Genomic DNA, 16079 nt, shown 5'->3' on the forward strand with positions numbered 1-16079 from the left:
CTGTTATGAAATCCAGAATCACCTGGGTCCCTTTTTATTATTATTATTATTTCTCTCCCCTCCCCATGGTTCAAGGCTTTTATATATTCCTTATCATATTGACTTGGACTGCTTAAYGGAGATAGGGCTGTGCAGAAAAGCTATGTCTGTGATAGCTTAGTGGGCTTAATTCCACTGTTGCTAAGTTAGAAATGGCAATGAAATGCCTTTGCGGTTTAAAAGCCTCAAGTAKTTTCCCCTGTAAATACTACAGAGTTCGTTTGTATTTATTAAGCATTCAGAATAGTTTTGCTGGCCTCTTGATTTGTTTCCCAATAGCGTGGTTATCTTTGCGTTTCTTTACCAGGCGCGAGCCTAGTGCTCTGCAGCAGCCTGTAGTTTCTCCCCGTAGCGTGCAGGAGYGAAGTTTAACACTGGGATTGCATGATCACTTGGAAGTGGCATAAATCATCGCCGTCGCCAAAAAGCCGCGTCTCGGCTCCCCTCTGCCCTGCCTCTTGCTGCCGTGCTGCTCCCTTCTTCGTGCTGACGCAAGCGCTCCCTGTTTCTTTCCCTCTCCCTAAAGTTTTGCTGCGCCGGGAACAGCATCAGGGCATCTCCCCCTACGGGCACTRGAGGTACGAAAGATGAAGGGACGCATTCTGCAGAAGTGAGATCGAGGTGCCCAGACGCTTTTGGAAATCCCAGCAGACATCTATCTGTCTGCATCTTTTGGCATCAAGTACTCGCAGCAATCTAGCCTGGGGCGACTTTGCCAGGACTTTGCAGGGAGTCCTGAGAGAGAGGGATTGGATTTGGCTCTTCCTCGGTGCAGAYTGGGTCCCCATTTAATGACCTCCGCTCGGTATTGCAAAATAAGAGGGGCTGGATTTTATCTTAGCTTTATTAAAAGATTAATTATGGCTGCRAATTAGTGCAATCAGTTGTAGTCCATAGGTTATCTTCTTGAGAAGCTTGTTGGGCACCGAAGATGGTAACTTAAAATGAGCGTCTTCTCGTCCATAGTAGCTGTTTGTTTTTCTGTAATGTAAATAGTGAGGGTTCCCCTGTGAACAAAATGGATGAAATCTGAACATTTGTCTCACTGATGTGTCTGAACTCTTATTTTTAAATAGCAAATATGATTTCTAGAAGAAAGAATCTAAAGTATGTAACAACCTAGCTCAAAAATGAGTTGTATAAATGAAGGAGTTAAGACTGACAGTGAAACAGAAAATGCAGCTGTGTGGTTAATGTAAAATATGCATTAACAGTATGAGGTACTGAACTAARTCGAAGTATTTGCTGCACTCTTTGTATGAATCCCTGGTAATTTCGTTTTTTAATGACTTACCTGATTCGGTTCTTTTCATGCTGACTCCGTAGTACTTGGGGAGGCAGCTGGCTGATGAGTAAGCGGATAAACTGTACATCTTTAGCATACTTGTTTTCTGTTTTGGAGGTTCATTGCAGCTCTGAGGGGAACTCCAGAGTTGCTGCTTCTCTGCAGTTTCAGCCGATGGCCAGCCCATACCTTTCTCTGCATTTTTAAGGGGTGTTATGGTGGGCTCCTAGGGACTGCTCTGTAAAATGAGGAAGCTCTGGCAGGAGCTTCATGAAATCCATAAAATAGCTATTTCATCGTGCACTTGCCTACTAGTTTTGCAAAGGAGACAGACTACTGTGTCTTCATCAGTCTGGGAACACAAGCGTTCACACTAATACTGATTAATGCAACATGCAGCTTCACTCTTAATGAATRTAAGTGGCAAAGAGCATGAAGTTGCAGGGTTTTGAARCCCTCTTAAGATGTGTTTAAGAAATGAGCTCTCACTGTTCAGAAAGAAGATGATTCTATATGTTTGCTTGGAATTTTATTTTAACTTAATGCTAAATTTTCTGTCCAAAACAAATAATGAAGCCCTTTTCTGAAATTAAACCAAATCTAAAGGGAGGAAAAATTACAGTAATGAAGCAAGATTTGCTTCTGTGAGCAATGCTTATWAATTGTGGGAATTTTCTCAGTGTAACTGAACTTTGGCTCCTGTCGAATGGTTTCTCGTTTGTGTTTTCCTCCAGCTTTCAGATGGTGCTGTTACTTGCATGTTAGTGCTGGTGTTACTTTGAACATATTCGTTTCATGTTATTTGGGGGGTTATTTTGTTGTTTTAAYGCAGCAGACATACAAAAGCTGACTCCATGTCTAGTCGTCTCCTAGGGAAAGCATTTCACTGTGATGAATTTAGCTGGAAGTCRTTTGAAAGTACTTTTGGGGTTGTCTGAAAAGCAAATTGAAACAGCTGGGTCATCTCTGTGGTAGCTATGTCTGTACCCCCTGCAAAGAGCATGTTTTGCTCCCGCAGCAAGCCGCGTGTCGCCCGTTTCTAAGATGGCACGGCGGCCCGAGCAGGATCGCGAAGCGCCGGTGGCTTCCCCTGCCCACCGCTCTTTTCCTTGGAGCACCTGCGGAGGGACCCCCCCTGGTCTCCGTTGCACGCCCTGCCGCGGCAGAGGGAGCCGAGCGGCTGGGCTGCCCCCGCGTTRTTGATAAGTGGAGGGAACGCAGGGAAATGAGTGGCTTCCCTGACGGCAGCCGTGTGCAGTGGTTAGCGCTGAAMGATGTATTCTTAAGCGTAGGGAGTYAGCAGGCAATGACAGAGGAACGGCTGTTCTGCTCGTGGACCAGAAGAGATCTTAAGAGGTCCTGTTTCACCCTGGCAAAAAGGAGAAATGACGGTGTCTCTGCAATGTCACGTACTATAGAAGCCTGCGTTGTCGTTGAAGACCTGCAGAGATGACTTTGTTGCCTGTCTGAGCAATCTATACCAGTGCCATGCTYGCTGTACCACTAGAAAGCTTTTCCTGATATCTAGCAATAAATTTTSTTTGTTACGGTTTAAGTCCATTACTTTTGGTTTCATCCACCCTGGAAAACTTCGTCTGCGACATCCTACGTATTTGAAGAATGCTAGCGCTCAGTCCATGCCCAATTTTTCTCTCCTTCTAGGTAAACGGTCTTAGTCACTAATTTTTCCCTTGCATTGGTCATATTTTCTAGACCATSCTCATGGCTTTAGTTGCGGTCTTTCAGTTAGACCCATATCTCTCTCAAAACGTGGTGCACAGAACTGGAGAACACACTCCAGGCCTTACTTGCGCAGAGTAGACGGAAAGGATTGCTCCTGGTTATATGTCCTGCCCTGATGTTTGCCTTGTTTGCAATAACTTGAGATGGTTGACTCATGCTCAGTTTTAATCCATGTAAGCCAGTTCAGTGTTGGCTTTTACAGAGAGATGGTTATTACTCATCTCTCTGTTTTATTATAAAAGCTTAAAAATWACTTATTTGTTCTATTATTTTTTCCCAGGAATTGATGTTAAGCTGATGGGTCTATAATTCTCTGGCACTCCTTTTTACCCTTTTTAATAAGCAGTAGGAACTATTTGTGCATTTTGCAGTCTTTTAGGATCTCATCTGCGCTCCACAAGAGCTGAAAGACGGCTRTTAACATTGCATGACATTGCATCAGCCAGCTCTTAACTGCTCTAAATTAATCRAGCGCCTTCTGGTTGAATATACCTGACTCCATTATTTGCTTTCTGCTTGAGGCTGAAGCCTTGTCTTGTCCCTGATAGCAATTACGATAACCACCCGCTTGTGACTGGCCTTTTTTTAGTGAAGATGAATGCATTATTTTTATGTCTGTTTAGAGCCATGAGCATTTGGAAGTGTGTTCATCGCAACTACCTCTCAAATACCAAATGATCTCTGAACTGCTAACCACGTCAAAAGGAAAAAGTGCGTTCTTTTACGATGAATGGTATAGGCTGTGTGAGTTGACACTGTGATCATCTGGGCAATTTAATTTTTGAATTTGAGAAAGGACGTGCCTGTCTTAATACTACAGGACGTGCGCTTGCGTGTGTCATGGGACATCAGTGCCCAAACGGTGGCAAAGGGGCTGCCTCACCTGGATTCCTTCTCAGGAAACAAATCCTCCTCGTGTTCTACCTTAGAAGTATCTTTTTTTTATTATTTTTTAAGAGAAAGGGATTGACAAATGCAGGGCTATTTATATTCAGATTGGAGAAAGGTTTGCTATACTGCTTGTTTTCTTGCTGCAGTTTGCTGTAGTAAGCCAACGAGAYGGAATATTAACTTGTATTTGTACATCAAAAATATGTGATATTGACTTTAAAGATGCTTTCTCTTTTGGTAAAATTAATAGTTTGACTTTTCCTTTAAATGCAGATAGTTGACTTTATTGCTCAGAAAAGTTAGGAAATATCTCTTGTGCTGGYGAGTACTTCAAAAGAGGAACCGTTCACAGCAAGCACGTTGTATTCAACAGTGTTGTCCYTGAGAACATGTGAAAAGCAGGGTATTCCTCGGGTTGTGAAATAGTCATACGTGGCCCCTCCATTGCCTCATGCCGACAATTTCTATTCAAGGCAAGTTCTGGAGTCCCATCTGCCACTGCAGTGTGCGGTGTTAGAGCCTTCRGAGGAGGACACTGCTCATCTTTTCTAGCTGATGCTATCACTGCAAATGTAGATTGAAGAAAAAATGTTCAGAAATAAGCCATGATGCATTTAAATGCGTGAGCACAGAACATATCTCAGCTTAAAACGTGAGAGCAACCATACTGGAGTAGACTAGAAGTCCATCCAACCCTGTATGTTGTCTGTAACAACAGCAAAAAGGAGATGCTCAAAGAGAAGTACAAGAACAGGGCTTATATAATACTTCTTCTGAGATTTTTGCTAGCCTCCAACCATTTTTGTTTAATAATAGCATTTGTAGGTTGCTGTTAATTTGCAAGTATTGTGCTCACTAACAAGTTACCTTTTTTCTTGGTATTGTAGGACAGTGTTGTAGTTGTCATATGTGTGCAAAAGWTGCGACTACCCAGTGTCTATTATCTTTGCATCTGAAATCAATTTAATAAACAGTTAGGATTTATCTTAACRGTAGCTGCTTGTTTGTCAGAAATGACAGATGTGGAAGTCAGACATCTAATCAGACATCTGAAGTAACTTTTGCRTATTTTTTCTCACTCTGGCAGCAGGAGAGCATGTAAAAATGCCAAGAAAAAAAATATGAAAAGAGGAAGAAGAGCAAAATGGGATACCCAGGCTGAAAACTTGAAAAATGGGAGAAAGGGGTATAAGTTAAGATTCAGAGACATAGGCAGGAGCACAGCAGTGTAGGAGTCCTTAAAACAAGTAGGAGGGTGCAAACTTGTTTAAGTTAGTGGCGAGTTAGTGATGGCACGTAACAGGGTTGCAGCTGCAGTACAGTTGGGGGAATGAAGGAGAGGAGGCAACAAGGATTATTATCCATTGGGCACAGCACCATGGTCTTACTCATAGCRGGAAAATATGCGCTATGTTTGGAATTCAAAATTGAGAAGACTAGAGACAATTACTCAACAGGAGTGGACAGGACTTTTCTTCTGAGCAGTTCTTTGACTGCAGGATTCTTTTATACTGATAAACTCAAGAGGAAGAAGCTTTCTTTGGTTGTAGTGACTTGTTTGTAATCTGATCCAGCAGCATTTATGATGTAAAAAAACTTGTAATTTTTCATGTTGATAATAACTTGATAGTATCTTAAGTTGAAGTTCAGAAACTTCAGGGTTGAGACTGAGAGTGCATTACAAATGTGGCCTAAGTGGAATTTTGCCATTTAGAGTATAGAAAGCATAAATATTTCCTTCATAAAAACAACAATTTAGGTGAAAGATCTGTTTTATATTCATAATTTACAGAATACACCAAGGATTTTCAACTTTAATGTTGCTTAGTCATCAAGACTTTGCTGGTAGGTGCTGTCTGTGGTTTGTAATTATCCTTTCTGATAAAGCACATCTGGAGATAAATATTTCTGCCAGACATAAACATGGCAAGCAGAAGAATGAATCACACAAAACTATTGAAATATTTTTCAAATCAGCAACTGCTTTTGTCTCATTCCATCTTTAACTGAAAAACTCCTGGAGGGAAAGGAGAGGAAAAAAAAAATCTRGGTCCGTTTCTCTTAAATTTTGAACGTCTTTTCCTGTTATGAATCCCACTAAATGATTAAAGGAATGATCAAATCACCATAAACAAAGTTGAGCACATGGTATTAAAACAAAAGTGGCATTCAGATCGTGGGCAGCTGGGAGTCTGAAGAAGGACTGAATCTAAGCTAGTCAGGTGTCCCTGAGAATGGKTTTCTATGAATAAAGTGTTACCTCTAAATCCTGATGGATTCTKATCACCTGAAACGGGCCAAGGGCATGTGGCCTGAAAGAACGGTTGCTTGTCCTGCTCTGCCTGTTATTCCAATGTCTCATCTGAAATCTTGGTTTTATSTCCACTGTGTCTGGTAAACGGTGAWGTCCCATTCTGGACTCCTTRTGGGACCTAGAGGAGGTCAAGCAGAAGCAAGGGAATAAAGGTGAACTTGCTGTCTGCCCYATGGTGAAAACAAGAGCTGATTTATCTCTGCTATCATGCATTCATCAGTTTGCCCCAAATCRAACAAATCCGCAAAACCTCTGTATAGTAGAGACTTAGACTTTGAGTTTGCCCCATGGCCTGTTCACAGCTCGCTTGCAATCAGTACTGTGAGGCTGGTAGCCTCAAGCAGTGGGAGAAGAAAGGAGAGATGGAGTAATGACAAGGTGGCAGTAATGTCACTGAGTAACTTCAAACCCACTGCACGGTAGAGGATGTCTCTGCTTCCAGTGTTTCCCCTGATAAACTTAAAGGCAAATTGTCTAAGCCTTCAATTCTCAAACAATRGGCAAAAGTAAAACGGGGAAAAAAAGATAGTCTCAATTCTGTTCTTCTTTAAYAGTTTGGGGGGCAGATAGAGATGGGGCTATCTGCGTGTCGCTGCTGTGACTTAGAGCCAACACATCRTTGCGAGGTTTATTTACCCTTTACCCTGAAGGAAGAGGAATGGGCACAAAGGACTTTTATCTAGTTCCAGTTTGCACACCTGCCAAAGCACTGCATACAACCAATTTCAGATTTGTTGCTTCGAATGCTGACAACCTTGGATTTGCGTGCGGTRTCTTGGCGATTTGCTAAAGCAAGCAGGGACCTGGACGTCTAAATCCTGCTATCTGCACCCACGGGCAATTGCTGTGCAGGACAGCAAGTACAAGTTACWGAGGATACAAAAATATAGACTATGTCATTTGAGAAGTTGTTTTAATAAAAGCAAGCCTGTAACTTTATCTGACTTATAAATTCAGCTCTATTGCTCATAGAATGGTATTTCTAAAAGGAAGAACGGCCAGGAAAACCCAGAGTTTATAATTAGTCAAGTGTCTGTAAGATCTGCAAGAGCGAAGGACCCTGTAAGTGTTCTCAGCTGGCTCTGCAGGAACTCTGAGCTAGCAAACATTTTTTGAAGCTTGTGCTGAGATATTTTAGATACAACTAAGAAGGACAGGCAAAAAGATACTCATTTTATCACTATTAGGATACTTTGAGAGTGATGAGCTCAGTATAAGTTCAATTTCTGGAAAAACGATAAAATCACCGGTGAAAAATATTAAATAATTAAGCTTTCATGTGTGGGAGATGTCGTTTAGAAATGTGTTAGAACATAGAATAAGAAAACCAGCAGAGATAATGAGTCTAACCTATGAAAATAGACTTTGAATTACTGTAATGTCATTTCAAAAGATTTATGCCCTTTTGTGCTTGCAGTGGTCAAGAAAGTTCTGGTACTGCTTAAGTTGCCAGGTCCTGTTGCTTCAGGAAATGTTTGAGTTCTTTGTAAAATTGYGAATTTTATTTAGGTGAGAATTGGAATGTATTTTTTAATGCTGTCCGCCAAGCATAAGTTGTTCCACAGAACTGAATTACAGGGCAGTTTTCTGATCTGCAATGGATAAATCCTGATCTCCTTGTTAGTAGATGTTTCTTGTGTGCTGCGGCGGGACCGGGATTTTGACAGAATGAGTTGCTGAACTCACCGTCTTAATTCTGTTAAAGAGGAGAAAAACGTAAGACCTAAATTTAACAATTTTTTTTTCTTCCTAGGTGAAATGGAAATTCCAGATTCAAATGACCACTTAGGTCAAGTGGATGGACTTGAGAGACCAATTCCAACACCCAAAGGTAAACTTAATCGTAGATCCAGTACTCTTTTTCCAAGTATAGCCTCATGCAACTTCATAYCCTTGACTCTAAGCAGGAATATTAACTAAGTTTCAGGATGTATAAAAATAGTTTTTAAACATGTTTTTAAGGCTTATGCAGAGCCATTAGATGACGGACCAAATAGAGAGGGCTGTTGTAATTTCCTGCCATATTGTCTCTCAGGTGGCTGCCTTGAAAATAATTTGAATTTTTAAAGGACCACATTTCGTGTCTATGAATAAATTTAAAGAATTATCTCTGAATATCTCTGTTTTCGATAATTAAGTCTAACCCCTGTCAATGTAACTTACTTTTTAAGTAGTTCTGAGTGTTAGTGATTTTTTTAAAGCAGATCGTAATGGCAACATTTCTAGTAATTTGTTGGTTAGCATAAATTTGTATTATACTTTGTCATACTTGAACCATAGATCCAATTTATATTCTTGGTTCTGTAGGTTTYCTCATTAACAAATGTGCATCTTTACTGCACACTGTGATTCCAGTTCAGTGGTGCAGCTTCCTAAAGTAGAACAATTTCAGTGTTTTACCTGAGAAATACATGTGAGACAGAAGAAATGCAAAATTAGTTTTTGCTTTCTTAATCGTGATACAGATTTTTCTCAGCATGGATCCACTGTTACAGTAAAGTCAACCCTTATACTTAGCAAAAATGACAGTTTCATTAGCGTGAAGAACTTGACTTCCCTTCTGCCTTATCGTTAGCAGTCTCAGCAAGATGAGCACATGTTGAAGTCTAAAAAGCTCTGTGACACTGGCCAGACTTTGCTCKTGAAGTTTCTCTTTCAGAAGAACGTAACATTTTGAGAAGATCTTGGAATATAGTTGCTGCTCTCATAGCATCCATATGATGTAATGCTTTTTATCGTACTTCACCTTTAAGCTAGTTAGATTTCTGCCCTGGCTATGCCTATTGGAAGGTTGTTCAGAACCTTCTATTAATTTTCCATTACTTCCTATCCTTAACTAGATAGGAAAAAAAGAGCATGGATTAAAAAAAAATAGCGTGTTTACTTTGCATATATCTAAGGTTCCTAGGTTCCTAGTGATCATCAGTGTGGGACACAGTCTCCCTCCCATGTGGGAGGAAGACTCAGTGCACTCCCCATCCCAACCCACTTCCCRCTCCTGACACTCACAGATTATTTTAAACTGTTGTCCTCTGTTATGGCAATAAATTTAAATAACACAGTCATTCCTGTCAACAGCATTGCATGCTATAGCTGTTTTATCCGCTCCACACTCAAGTACCCACTACTTTTGATGGAAAGGGTCCACGTTTAATCTTTAACTGTGTCCAACGGGCTGGTTTACTTGGCAAGTTAGTTCCATTCTGCTCTTTTGTTATGTCTGGACTTTTAAGACTGCAGACATGAAAGAAAATGATTTTTTATGTGACGTTGCTTGGTTAAATTCTTGCCCAGAAAGGAGTTGCAGTTATTTCCTTTTTTTTTATGCAGGACCACAGGCAATACCTGTGTGAGGAAGTAATTAATCACATCTCAAACATTTCTTCATCATAAGGATTTTGTATTTCCTTCAGAAAAAGAGAGAGCCTTGTTCTGATGTGACTCATTGTATAGAATGACTTGCTAGTTTCCAGTATGCATGATCTAAAAATGGTCTCATTTTKTTCCTCTCTTACTTTTGTGGCTACAGAATTCTCCAAGAAAGCAAAAATCCTTTGGTTCATATTCTTTGTCTCTTTGGTTTGAATCTTAATCTGCATGTTTCTATATCATACCACAGCTGCATGAGGCTTTTGTTTTAAGAATCRTTGCACGGTTCCATTTTGGACTTTGTGTGTACCATGAGACTCTTAAAAAGAGTTCTGCAGCTTCTTGCATCACATCATCCTGCTTTCCTTGTTGAGAAAAGTTTAGTTAGTCTGATTTGCTTTTGACCTCTATTCTTTCTGCATAATTCACACAAAAGAGGCTTGAAAATAACAGTATATAGGCCTTAATAGTGCCAAAGTTAGATCCACTTTAGAAGAACTAAGTATATAGATCAACATCTCCTCAAAATTCTCCACAAGTCTTGAAAAATGATTGTGTCCAAAGAAGTAACATAGTTAAGCAAGATATTATTAATCATGTGCATTTAAAAAAGGTTGCATGTTTTCCTTCAAGTGAAAGTAGCCTTCTAAAGTTGATAGAACAGGACGATAATTTTGCCAGGGCTTTGAGGAGAATTTAGTTGAACCTGTTTCCTTCAAGTGAGCACTTGAAATGCCAGAACAAGGCTGCCTCGATTTCACTGGGAGCTGGCACAGAGCAATGAGCTTTTGCTCTGGAAGAGCTCAGGTGTACTGGGTGTTTTGGAATAAAAATAAAGGGATTAGAAAACAAAACTCCTCCCACACTAGTGGATCGTTGCGAAGGTGGTCCTTTCCTCAGCACTTGATCTCAGACCAGTGACTGTTAGTGGCTTTTTGCATTACCAAAAACGCTCTCTGGTTCCTAAAAAGTCTCTTTGCACTTGCTCTGAGATGGGACTGTGTCAGCTCCCTACTCCTCTCCAGAGTCATCAGAAGCAAACTAAAGAGATGTCAACAGCGTCACAAGCAGAAACCAGCTGGGTGTTTTTGGTAATGAGTACTGATGATGTGCACAGTGTTACATAAAATGTCAGAGAGGAATTCACTGCTCACGATTTCATACTCCTAAAACATGCCCAGGGAAGGAATTAAAGGGCGCATACTGACTCTTCATACCTGGATGGGCTGCTTTGGAAAGGTTCTGTCTTTTCATATCTCTCTCTCTCTCTCTCTCTCTCTCTCTCTCTTTTTTTTTTTTTTTTTGACTGAATCAAGGTGTTGAGCTCTTGTTCAACGTACTTCTTTTTTCTAGTTATGAGATTTTCTTCTTGGTCAAGAAAAACGCATGCAGTAAAACCCACTTACTGATCGGACCGTCTTGGTTACTTGGAAATGAGATTGCTTGTCAGGAATCATTTGTGTATATTCCATAGGTAGTGGCATTTCATCTGCACGACTGGTGACCCTAAGGACAGTGCACACCCCAACTGCACAGTCGCACCCCCCCCAACACACACACACTAAGATATATTCCTAAATGGGCAGCAGCCTAGGACAAAAGGTAACTCACTGTTCGCAGTCTTTACTGTGAGCTCAAAAAGCAAGAAAGTAAGACCGTACTACCCAGCAGACTTAGAAAACTGGGCCAGGCAAGATGCTGAGTCCTTTATGGGAAATTATTGCTCAAAAATTAATTTCCTTTTGCTAAGAAGAGAGAGCTAACCCCACTGTCTGCTCTGGTTTCGGAGATTGCGGGGGACCATGTTCCGCCTGTGGCAGTGTTTCAATAGTAATTCTGCTTCATTCCTGGCTTGGCTGTGATTTGTTCCAAAGCACATCTGAAGCGTCCAGCTGCTTGTTTTAAGTGCACGTGATCCAAATTGCTTCATATTACATCCTTGTGGCTGCATTTCTTACATTGAGATCATATATAATATGGAAGACCGAGTGCAAATAATGTGATTAAATTATGCTGTAAAGGTATCACTTCATCTGGAAACACTATGTGGCGATGCGTAGTTCCCTGCAGTTTCCCTAACGGCTCACATGTACTCCGGGAGGGCTGCCAGCTTCCCTTCCATCTGCTAACCTGGCTCCAATACGTTGCCGCAGATTGCTCATCTTCATGGGGTGGTTAAATACAGGGGGAGAGGGGTGAAGACACAGAGGGGAGGCAGTGTTTAGGAAGAGGGGGCTGTGCAAGAAATGGGGAGTCTTAGACGTCTTTCTCTCCTCCGTATTAGGATGGCATTTCTCAGTCTTTTTTCACCAGAAAAAGTTTATTGGTGGAAGCAGCGGACTCCAGACACCAGCTAAGGTGTGATGGTTTGACCCATGTCTCCTAAACTCTTATACTTAGAGCGGTATTGCTGTACTCATCTCTAGAGAGAATCTGTTGAATTTCAGTTGAATTTTACCTTTGTTTCCTCTTTTGAGTGCATTTGGTTCTTTTGTAAACCCAGAACACTTTGGTACTCTTTGATATTCTTTATATTCTACCTGTCAATTGTCCAAATATTTTATCCTTGTTACTGTATTCRTAGGAAGGCATTCCTTGCACCAGTAAGTTTAATATTAATATGTTAATATTCTGCCATTCCATAGGCTAAAATATTTTCTCTGTGTGTGTAGAATTTTTCTTCTTTATTAACAAAAAAAAAAAAAAAAGTTTTAAGAAATGATTGAATTGCCTCCTAATGGAAATATCATTACTTGAGCTACTTAGTATTTTCCAAAAAAACCCAAACTTTTTATTAGAAATGAGATTTCATTAACCTGAAAAATTGCTATCATTAGAGTTAGTCACTAGAAAAAATTGGAGTGAGAGCTCTCATGTTCTTTTGTTGATATCTGCAAATGTGAAGGAAAAGTTATTCGAAGACAAAAAAATAAAAAGCAATGGGCTGAGGGAGTGGAAATACCACCTTGCTTTTTAAACAAATGGTAATGTGTGTTTTATTTTTTAGTGGTTTTGAACATTGTATCAAAATACAATAAATAAAATAAAGTTTTAGCAGATGATTCTAAAAATGCTCTGAATTATATGCAGTTATACARACAGAAAATATTTCCTTTTTTTTAGCAGCTGAGTTTAAAATTTTTAACATCTAAAGCTAACAGTGTTGCAAGTTGTGATGTCTTCTGTAATCTTGAACAGATGGGTTTATGGACTTTTTGATTCTTTGATTTAAAATTATTTAAATACATATATRTGTCTTATCTAGAAAGATCTGTTCTAAATGATGATAAAATACAAGTGTAATTGTTATTGCTACTTCCTCTGAAGAGATTGTGTGTATTTTCATGTATACAGCAACTTAAGACTCAAACTTTCCATCCCTTTCTCAGAAATTAGACATTTTATATGTTTGTTTCCCTTATGCGGTACAGGAAGAAAAGGGAATCAACTGTTCCACAAAAAGGCACAATTACTGCRTTCCCATAACAGGGCGGGAACATGGCAAGACATGTAACTTGGAATAGTGTCCTACAAATTTACTACTTAGACAATGTGTAAATTTGGCAAGCCACTTAAGCACTCCTTGCTTTAAATTTCCACGTTTGGAAAATAAGGCTGATGATATTTTCCTCTCCCATGAGACTCTAATATTCATCASTTGTTCAGAAGTTCCCAGATAAAAAGGGTTACAGGTTTTTAATAAGTACTACGAACATATTCAAGGAGACCATCTTGAAGCTGTTTTGAAAATATGTAATGCATAATGATTTTAAAAATCAAATAAAGGAGAAAAGGAACAAAATGAAGACCAGAAATCAAAACTCAAAGCAAAATCAGATAAAGCAGAATTGATTTGATCCCAAGTAGCTAAAGAGATTTTAAAAGTTTTTTGTTTATTTGCTTCTTTTCCCCCACCCCCTTCTTTTTTAGAGGACAGATCCAACTTGTAAATCACAGCTCAGATCTTAGAAAAACAGAAGCAGGAACAACCATTTTGTATTGTGTTTATGCTATGCTTAGCACAGAAGGTTTCAACTGAGAACTTGGGCTTCCAAGTGCCAGAGTAATATAAATAAAACTAAGAAAAATAGCATGCCTCCGGGGACACAGTGACAGTGGCRTCCTTTATGTTTTTAGCTTAAATACCTGTACTTCTAGGTGTGATGATAATTCGGCATTCTTATCACGTGAGGGAAATTTTTCCTTTTATAGTCTTGCCAAAACACACAAAATGGCCCCTTCCTCTTAATCTGGATTTGCTGTGGGATGCYGTTTGACATATTTATATCAAATTTATTCCATTTTAAAACATGACGGCCTGGCAACCTATCAAAGGCATCTCAAAGCAGGGGAGAGTTTTGCCAGCGCTGAGGTCTCCCGTCTCCCTGAACTCCGTTACTCGCAGGCGTCACGCTGTAACGCGACACACAGGTGAAGCCGTCGCGTCCCTTCGTGACGTCCCGACAGAGGGGCTTTTGCTCCGTTTAAGCCAAACAAACAAAAGCAGAACAGTCACGGGATACCAAGCCCCGGAGTTGCACGGGATACCGGATCCGGCGCTTTCTGATCCGCCGCCCCGCTGTCTGGCCGCGCAGGCCGGGTATTCCCGGGTGCCCCGGCAGCGCGGGAAGTGGCTCGTTGTGGCGCCGCGTCCGGCAGGCGCCGCCGAAGCCGGGTCGGGGGATTGCCCGTGCGTTCGGAAGAGTGCGGCCGGCTACGCTTCCCGCTGTCTTGGGGAAGAGCGGCGGTCGCGGGCGGTCGCGGGCGGCCTGGCGCGCAGGGGAAGGCGYGAGGCGGCGGCGGAGCGCTTCGGCCCGCGGGCCCGGGCGGCGTGGCGGCGCGCTGGCCTCTCCGAACCCGCGTCCGGGCGAAGCGCCGGCGCCTCCCGCTTCAGCAGGGTGAAATATTTATTGCTYGATTTGTAATAACAGGGTCCTTTAAAACGCTGCAGATAACGCCGGTAAAATTGGCAGGAGAAACGATGGACCGAAGCCAAATTCTGACCTGCAGGAAATGGATTCAGTTACGCTRACTCCGGGGGAAGCGCGTCTACTCGCGCTGGGGCTGAAGTCGGCYGTAAACCTCTGGCGTTGCTGTCTGTGATGATAGTTTTGTTCCAGCTATTAACAGCGTCCGATTCATAAATTCCTGTGAAATAGTCCGGATTGCTTCAAAGCTACGGGCCAAATTGCTTCCTACAGTAACTCTAGTTCAATTGGAATAACAGCGAGGCTTAACCTGGGGTTTGATCTTGAGTTAATGACATTCCTTGGTCCGRATAAGTGATTTTAGTAGCTATTTTCAGCTATCTTCCTCTTCTCTTCCCGTGGTTCTGCTGCACTGTTGAAGAATAAACTGCGGATCATGAGAAAGTGACAAAACAAGTGCATTTTTACTTTTTCTTTTTAATAGTGAGTTAGAGGTGAAAGTAGTCAAGGAAACTCCTCTTCCACTTTGTAAGTAGTATGGATCATGCTTCCTAATAGAAACGCTGATGTATGTAAATTGTTAACTTAACGAAATAAGCTTTGGTAAATTGTTTCTATTCCGCGTAACAACAAGGTAGCATGCTGATTTTTCTGTCACCTACGAGAACGTCATCTTACCGATTCTAATTCTGCAGCTGTAAAATTTGACTCTAAACCACAACAGATAAGCACAACTTTTCAAGAAACATTTGGGAACTCCTGTCTCTCTCTCCTTTTTTTTTTTTTTCAACCAGATGTTGAAGGTCTTTATCTTTTGTGTCCCCTCAAAAGGTTTTAAATTCCACTAACAGTTTGTAGGCCAAGAGCAGAGAAAACCGAGGTGAAGTTATGTACAGACTAATTTATCATTTTATGAAAAAAGAGGACAAGATATTTTTCCTTTAAATTTGCAATGTCATATGGGTATCTTAAAAGTCTTTTGTTTTTGCTTCGTTTTCCGTGTGCATACTAAATTTACACCTGCCTGCACTGTATTTCCATATTGTCCATCAAAGCAGGATTCTTTTGAAAGGCTACTTGTAGACGGCAGTGCAATGCCCATTGGGAGCCAGATTTCCAGCAAAATGTGGTTTTCCTGGCTCGCTGTATTCTGATGTTTCTTCTACCACTTGCTCACCTCTCCAGGGCTGCACCTAGCCATTACAGGGGAACTGAGGTTCACAGTCATGTCAAACATGGACCAAGGCAGAGCATCAATTTTCTCCTGGTGTTTCAGTAGTTAGACTGAGAACATTGACCATTACATTTCTGGTGTTGGACTCATGCACAGTAAAATGCTATTCCCTGATTAAACAGTTGCCAAATAGTCTGCCTGGTGGAAAATGGCACATGTGGATGTGCATCGACGCCTTACCAGTTGTAATGTATTGGTAGGATTTTGCATTTTTGCGTCCAGATGGCATAAAAATGCAGTGTAATGTAAAGCATGCTTAATGCTCTGTGCCTGGTT

The 16079-nt window shown here is 41.0% G+C and overlaps 1 protein-coding gene across 1 annotated transcript in view; it reads left to right on the forward strand.

Annotated features, from left to right (window-relative positions):
- ROR2 (ROR family WNT receptor 2) overlaps positions 1-16079 on the forward strand; it is a 68190-nt gene that overhangs the window by 18311 nt on the left and 33800 nt on the right. Inside the window, exon 2 of the mRNA XM_085323260.1 lies at positions 8026-8103. Within this exon, the coding sequence (XP_085179386.1) occupies positions 8026-8103 (78 nt within the window). The remainder of the gene's footprint in view (positions 1-8025; positions 8104-16079) is intronic.

The sequence above is a fragment of the Rhea americana genome, unplaced genomic scaffold (assembly GCF_003343005.1).
Source record: "Rhea americana isolate MKP2758 unplaced genomic scaffold, rheAme1 scaffold_83, whole genome shotgun sequence".
In the NCBI taxonomy this organism is placed as follows: domain Eukaryota; kingdom Metazoa; phylum Chordata; class Aves; order Rheiformes; family Rheidae; genus Rhea; species Rhea americana.